We start from the raw sequence: 8,309 nt of genomic DNA, 5'->3' as shown, positions 1-8,309 counted from the left end.
AATCGGGTTATTACATTTGTAATTATGCGATTTAGTCCTTTTTTGCAATTAAACAAGCAATCGCTAAAATTAATTCACCAAAATTTTCATGTACTTATCTAATCATGCTACAACACATAAAATAATATGAAAAATTATATCCTCGACCTCGGGTTAGTGGTTCCGAAACCACTGTTCTGACTAGCCCTAAAGTCGGGTTGTTACAATTCTCCCCCCTTTAGGGATTTTTGTCCTCGAAAATCTTACCGATAAAAAGGTTTGGGTATTAGTTTTTCATGATTTCTTCGGGTTCCCATGTGGCCTTTTCAACCTCATGTCTCTGCCATAATAGTTTCACAAGGGGAACGCTCTTATTTCTCAGTTGCTTAACTTCTCAAGCTAGGATCTTAATAGGTTCCTCACTATAAGACATATCCGATCTAATCTCTACTTCACTTGGAGAAATTACATGAAAAAGGTCCAACACTATCAATGTAGCATGGACACATGGAATACGTCATGGATCTTTTCCAATTCCAATGGTAAGGCTAACTGATAGGCTACCTGCCCGTTTTCTTAATCAGTTCATATGGTCCGATAAAACGAGAACTTAGTTTTCCCTTTTTACCAAATCTAAGAACCTTTTTCCACAGAGATACTTTTAGAAATACCTTATCACCGATTTGAAACTCGATCTCTTTTCGTTTCAAATCCGCATAGGATTGCTGTCTATTTGAAACGGCCTTTAAACAATTACGAATCACCTTAACTTTTTCTTCAGTTTTCTTGACTAAGTCGACCCCGTAAATCTGACTCTCTCTAAGCTCGGTCCAATACAAAGGCGTTCGACACTTATGCCCATACAATGCTTCATAAGGTGCCATCTTTAAACTTGACTAAAAGCTGTTATTATAAGCAAACTCCACCAGTGACAAATACTTTTCCCAACTACCCTGAAATTCCAATACACAATATCGGAGGATGTCTTCCAAGGTCTGAATTACTCTCTCTGATTGGCCATCGGTCTGCGAGTGGAAAGCCGTACTAAAATTCAACTTTGTTCCCAAAGCCTCTTGTAACTTTTTCCAAAACCTCGAGATAAATCTCAGGTCCCTATCTGAAATAATTGACAAGGGTACCCCCTGTAGTCTCACAATCTCAGAAACATACAAGTTAGCCAATCTCTCAAGGGAGTAGTCAGGACGCACTGGTATAAAATGTGCCGACTTTGTTAGCCTATCCACAATAACCCAAACAACATCCTTTTTCTTTGGGGTTACTGGCAAACCCGTCACGAAATCTATAGTAATTCTATTCGGGGACCGTAATAGGCTGAAGCAGACCCGAAGGTACTTGGTGCTCGGCTTTCACTTATTGACATACTAAGCATTTGGATACGAATCCTGAAATATATCTTTTCATCCCCGACCACCAATACATTTTCTTTAAGTCATTGTACATTTCGTACTCCCAGTGTGTACTGATAAAGAACCACTATGTGCTTTATCTAAAATCTTCCGAGTCAATTCGGTATCCATAGGATCACAAATCCTATCCCGGAATCTCAAACAACCATCGGAACCGACCCGAAAATCTGATTCAACATTCGACTCTCACTGGGCTCTCTTGGATAGAAATTCGCTATTACTCTTCTGAGCTTCAAAAATTTCTTAAAGAAACGTCGGTCTAGCTTTTCACTTGCTAGAACCGAACCATCCTTTGACAAGGTCAATTGGGCATTCATTGCTCTCAAAGCAAACAATGACTTTCTACTTAATGCATCAGTGACCACGTTCGCTTTTCCCAGATAGTAATCTATAATCAACTCATAATCTTTTAATAGTTCCAACTGTCTCCGTTGCCTCAAATTTAAATCCTTTTGGGTCATAAAGTAATTAGGGCTTTTATGATCGGTGTATACATGACATCTTTCCCCGAACAAATAATGTCACCAAATCTTCAAAGCAAATACTATGGCGGCCAACTCTAAATCATTTATTGGATAGTTCTTTTCGTGAGGTTTCAATTGCCTCGAGGCATAGGCCACAACTTTTCCCTCTTGCATAAGTACACGTCCCAACCCATTTAGAGAAGCATTGCTATAAATCACAAATTCTTTTCCTGATTCGGGTTGTACTAGTACGGAACATAAGTCAACAACATCTTCAACTTCTCGAAACTCTGTTGACACTTATCCGACCATTCAAACTTAACTCCTTTTTGCAGCAACCTTGTCATGGGAGTCGCAATCATAGAGAAATCCCTTACAAAATGCCTGTAATAACTGGCCAACCCTAGAAAGCTTTTAACTTCATTCACATTACTTGGCGGTTTCCATTCAACAATAGCAGAAACCTTGCTGAGATCATCCCTAATACTATCGCTCGAAACAATGTGGCCCAAAAAGCCAACTTCTCTAAACCAAAACTCACTTTTGCTAAATTTGGCATACAACTGATTATCCCTCAGAGTCTGCAAAATGGTTCTCAAGTGTTCGGCATGTTCTACCTTGTCTCTAGAGTAGATCAGGATATCATCTATGAATACAACTACAAACTTATCTAGATATGGCTGAAATACTCTATTCATTAAATCCATAAACACGACAGGGGAATTTATTAAACCGAAAGGCATGACGAGAAACTCATAGTGGCCGTACCACGTCCTAAAAGCGGTTTTAGGCACATCTACCTCTTTAACTCGCAGTTGGTAGTAGCCTGATCTCAAGTCTATTTTAGAAAACCATGCTGCTCCATTCAGTTGGTCAAACAAGTCGTCAATTCATGGCAACGGGTATTGGTTCTTGATCGTTCTCTTATTTAACTGCTGGTAATCTATACACAACCTCATAGATCCCTCTTTCTTTTTCACAAATAACACTGGAGCACCTTACAATGAAAAGCTTGGTCTCACAAAACCCTTGTCGATCAATTCTTACAACTGTGATTTTAGTTCTTTCAGGTCAGTCGGAGCCATCCGATAAAGAGCAATAGAAATAGGTGTGGTCCCTGGTATTAGCTCTATGCCAAATTTAACCTCTCTATTAGGGGGTAACCCAGGTAATTCTTCCTGGAATACATCTACATACTCACTTACAATCGGCACTGACTCAACCTTCAATTTTGATTCCTTTGTATTCATTACAAAAGCCAAATAAGATTCACATCCTTACCTAAAACATTTCTGGGCAGACATTGTAGATATTACAATAGGCAAGTTTCCTGATTCAATCCAAAGGGTTTCACCATTTTCACATTTCAATTTAGTAGCCTTTTGTCTACAATCTACTAAAGCATCATGGAATGTCAACTAGTCCATACCCAAAATGACATCAAACTCATCAAATGGTAACATCATCAAATCGACCTGAAAGCAATGACTCTTAACTACCAAAGGACATTTCTTACATACCTTATCGACTATCACATGTTTGCCTAATGGGTTTGACACTTTAATCATAAAATCCATAGACTCAATAGGCATATTCATGTTAAACACCAACTTCATACACACATATGAATGAGTAGAGCCAGGGTCAATCAAAGCAATAGCAGTATTATCATAAAGAGAAAATGTACCGGTGATCATATCAAGAGAAGATGCATTTTCACGTACACGTATGGCATAGGTTCTAGCCGGAGTCCTAGCTTCAGACCTTACGGTGGTGTCTTTCGTCACATTCATACTGCCAGCCCCAGCTCCAACATTCTTCTGAGGCCTTTCTTTAGAATTTGTGCCGCTTGGCCTTGTACCTTGAAATTTCTCTTTGTTAGTTATCTCGGGGTAATCTTTAATAAAGTGATCTTGAGAACCACATCGAAAATAGAATCCATCGTTCATCCTGCACTTACCACAATGATTTTGACCACAATGTTGGCATTCTGGTTTGGAAGATCTGACATTGCCCACACTCACCACTGACGTTGCCCAAGACTTAAAATCCGAATCTTACTTCTTACAGTCTCGGTGTGAATGTTCCACAGATGCGTGGAAACGAGAGTAGACGTCTCTGGATTTCTTAGACTGAGATGGAAATGACTTGCTCGCATGCCTCTTCCTTGCATCTCTAGTTTCAGCTTCGATTTTCTACTTTTCCTTAATTAATTCCTTGGCTTTACAGCCTGTGACACCCCTAAAGTGACCCTAGTCGGAAAGTGGTTTCGGGACCACTAAACCCAGTCATAAAGATAATTAACCGTCATAGTTGATGCTCATTATATGTACATATGCATGTGTGAAAATTTCATGTTTGAATTTTGTTAATGGTAAGTGAATTTTATCAAATAGGACTTATGTGAGAAAATTTGGAAATGTGCTAGGCAAATGTAAAGTGGCCTAATAATGCATGTTGTGAAATGATGGGTTTGCATGTCAAATTCCCCACCTTAGAGGAAGTGGCCGGCCATGAGGGTATGGGATACAAAGCATATGCATTTTGTATTAATATTATAATGACTACATGGTTTTATAATAGGAAATAAGTATTAAAAGAAAAACATATTAAAGACATTTTATGCTAATATGTGTGGGAAGAACAATAAAATATGAGGGGGGTGGGAGGAGAAACGAAAGTTGTTTCATCCTTGCTCCCCATTTTGCCGAAACTAGAAGAAAAAAAAGGCTTCATCCTCTTTGTTTTTCTTGACCGAAAAATCAAAGGAAGAAGAAAGAGCTCTCTTGCTTATGTTCGGTTTGGATGAGGATTAAGAAGAGGTAAGTACCTTGAAAATCTTGGAAAAATTTTGTATAAAGAAGGTGGTTAGTTCAAGTTCTAATCATTCCATGGCTTAAGTTTTGATTGTTAGGAGGTTTAATAGTTGGCCAAGTAGTTTGAAGCTCTTAGCACATATATTTTTTCTTCTTCTCTCTTGAAGGTTGAAATTTGGGTTGTTATTAAGGAGGTGCCGAATGTGGTCCTTGAAGGGCCTTGAGGAACAATATATGTGGCTTGGGTTATAAAGAGCAATAGAAATAGGTGTGGTCCCTGGTATTAGCTCTATGCCAAATTTAACCTCTCTATTAGGGGGTAACCCAGGTAATTCTTCCTGGAATACATCTACATACTCACTTACAATCGGCACTGACTCAACCTTCAATTTTGATTCCTTTGTATTCATTACAAAAGCCAAATAAGATTCACATCCTTACCTAAAACATTTCTGGGCAGACATTGCAGATATTACAATAGGCAAGTTTCCTGATTCACCTGATTCAATCCAAAGGGTTTCACCATTTTCACATTTCAATTTAGTAGCCTTTTGTCTACAATCTACTAAAGCATCATGGAATGTCAACTAGTCCATACCCAAAATGACATCAAACTCATCAAATGGTAACATCATCAAATCGACCTGAAAGCAATGACTCTTAACTACCAAAGGACATTTCTTACATACCTTATCGACTATCACATGTTTGCCTAATGGGTTTGACACTTTAATCATAAAATCCATAGACTCAATAGGCATATTCATGTTAAACACCAACTTCATACACACATATGAATGAGTAGAGCCAGGGTCAATCAAAGCAATAACAGTATTATCATAAAGAGAAAATGTACCGGTGATCATATCAAGAGAAGATGCATTTTCACGTACACGTATGGCATAGGTTCTAGCCGGAGTCCTAGCTTCAGACCTTACGGTGGTGTCTTTCGTCACATTCATACTGCCAGCCCCAGCTCCAACATTCTTCTGAGGCCTTTCTTTAGAATTTGTGCCGCTTGGCCTTGTACCTTGAAATTTCTCTTTGTTAGTTATCTCGGGGTAATCTTTAATAAAGTGATCTTGAGAACCACATCGAAAATAGAATCCATCGTTCATCCTGCACTTACCACAATGATTTCGACCACAATGTTGGCATTCTAGTTTGGAAGATCTGACATTGCCCACACTCACCACTGACGTTGCCCAAGACTTAAAATCCGAATCTTACTTCTTACAGTCTCGGTGTGAATGTTCCACAGATGCGTGGAAACGAGAGTAGACATCTCTGGATTTCTTAGACTGAGATGGAAATGACTTGCTCGCATGCCTCTTCCTTGCATCTCTAGTTTCAGCTTCGATTTTCTACATTTCCTTAATTAATTCCTTGGCTTTACAGCCTGTGACACCCCTAAAGTGACCCTAGTCGGAAAGTGGTTTCGGGACCACTAAACCCAGTCATAAAGATAATTAACCGTCATAGTTGATGCTCATTATATGTACATATGCATGTGTGAAAATTTCATGTTTGAATTTTGTTAATGGTAAGTGAATTTTATCAAATAGGACTTATGTGAGAAAATTTGGAAATGTGCTAGGCAAATGTAAAGTGGCCTAATAATGCATGTTGTGAAATGATGGGTTTGCATGTCAAATTCCCCACCTTAGAGGAAGTGGCCGGCCATGAGGGTATGGGATACAAAGCATATGCATTTTGTATTAATATTATAATGACTACATGGTTTTATAATAGGAAATAAGTATTAAAAGAAAAACATATTAAAGACATTTTATGCTAATATGTGTGGGAAGAACAATAAAATATGAGGGGGGTGGGAGGAGAAACGAAAGTTGTTTCATCCTTGCTCCCCCATTTTGCCGAAACTAGAAGAAAAAAAAAAGGCTTCATCCTCTTTGTTTTTCTTGACCGAAAAATCAAAGGAAGAAGAAAGAGCTCTCTTGCTTATGTTCGGTTTGGATGAGGATTAAGAAGAGGTAAGTACCTTGAAAATCTTGGAAAAATTTTGTATAAAGAAGGTGGTTAGTTCAAGTTCTAATCATTCCATGGCTTAAGTTTTGATTGTTAGGAGGTTTAATAGTTGGCCAAGTAGTTTGAAGCTCTTAGCACATATATTTTTTCTTCTTCTTTCTTGAAGGTTGAAATTTGGGTTGTTATTAAGGAGGTGCCGAATGTGGTCCTTGAAGGGCCTTGAGGAACAATATATGTGGCTTGGGTTATAACATTCGGCCATGGTAGTTTGAGGATTAAGGATTTTATTTCTTGTTAAAATTGGATGAGTCTTAGTGTGTGAAGTGTTTGAACTAACTAAGGATCAAATAGATGCATGGGTACAAAGTAGGAAGAATCGGCTACGATGGTTGACACTAATGCCGAATGTAAAAATGTTATATTAAATAATGTATGTGATTTGAGTTAATGATATGAAAAAGAATATTTAGATGTATTATAATTGATTAAGTAATAAATCAAAAGTTGCTAAAATTGCCATTTCTTTAGCCGAATATGTGTTTGATCAATGAAGAATTTGTTGAAGAATATAGGTGAACTTGGTAAGAGTATTCGGCTTAGTGTATAAATGATATAAAGATTTTTGAAATTTATTTTGGTTAGATGTATGTATGATTAAGTATATTCGGCAATATACTTAAAGTGAGTACATGATATTATTGAGCTTAAGTATATGGATATGTGTATATGTGGTCATATAATGACATTTTGGGTTGAAAATTTAATGATATGTGATTGCCGAACGTGATAAATAAATTCATATTATTGGTTTAAATATTGAATACTCTTATTTGTATTCTCTAAGCTCAAGAGCAAACGGGAACTAAATCCGATAAAGGGAAGGAAAAAGTGGTCGAATAGCCATCGGAATCGTTCGACAACATCCGAGGTAAGTTTTAAGTGTTTAAACGTTGAGTAAATTCAATTATAATAGGACATGATGAGTTGATTTAATAAGACAAGATGTGGCCATGATATGTTCTAAGCTCAAATGGTAAGTTCTTAAGTGTTTGAGCTTGGGAATTTAAGGGTAATTTGAAATAGTCTGCTTCGGACAGCAGCAGTAACGAGACTTTAGAAAATCACCATAAATTCATGGACTTGAATTAGAGGCTGAATGAGACATGAAATTAAAGCTTAATGAGTCTAGCTTCTTATAAAAGAACTATGTAAGCAAAGGAATTTCCGATAATGAGATACTTAAAGTTGTGTGAGACAGCGCAGAATTTCACTGTAATCCTCTGTTCTGTTTTTAGAAAATCATTATAAATTGTACAAAAATGGTTATAAGATAAAATTTATATTCTTAGACTCCTTAATGAGTCTAGTTTCAAATGAAATCAAATACAACACATTTTGAATTCTGTAAAATGAGAAATTTGATTCGTAGCGAAGAGTGGTCAGATTAGTCGAACAGTGAAACAGGGGAAACTTTAAGAAAAATCTGGTATTGATTGGCCAAACCTAAAATTCTGGAAATTTTATGGATGGAAGACATACGAGTCTATATTCAGGAAAAATTAACGGAAAGTGATTTGGAGCTTTGTAGCTCCAGTTATAAATAATTTAGTGACTATTGCTCAGGAAAAACAGCT

At 37.2% G+C, this 8,309-nt stretch overlaps 1 protein-coding gene across 1 annotated transcript in view; it reads right to left on the bottom strand.

Annotated features, from left to right (window-relative positions):
* Window positions 1-2,913: 2,913 nt before the first annotated feature.
* The window catches only part of LOC121228064 (uncharacterized), a 41,427-nt gene continuing 36,031 nt past the window's right edge, over window positions 2,914-8,309 (bottom strand). The window contains exons 2-6 of the mRNA XM_041111196.1: window positions 5,917-6,050; window positions 5,543-5,805; window positions 5,128-5,185; window positions 3,595-3,820; window positions 2,914-3,108 (exon numbers count right to left, since the gene is read on the bottom strand). Of these exons, the coding sequence (XP_040967130.1) occupies window positions 2,914-3,108; window positions 3,595-3,820; window positions 5,128-5,185; window positions 5,543-5,805; window positions 5,917-6,050 (876 nt within the window). The remainder of the gene's footprint in view (window positions 3,109-3,594; window positions 3,821-5,127; window positions 5,186-5,542; window positions 5,806-5,916; window positions 6,051-8,309) is intronic.

This window comes from Gossypium hirsutum, chromosome A04 (genome assembly GCF_007990345.1).
Source record: "Gossypium hirsutum isolate 1008001.06 chromosome A04, Gossypium_hirsutum_v2.1, whole genome shotgun sequence".
NCBI lineage: Eukaryota > Viridiplantae > Streptophyta > Magnoliopsida > Malvales > Malvaceae > Gossypium > Gossypium hirsutum.
Note: the sequence above shows the minus strand (reverse complement) of the source record. Positions and strands in the feature narration are given on the sequence as shown.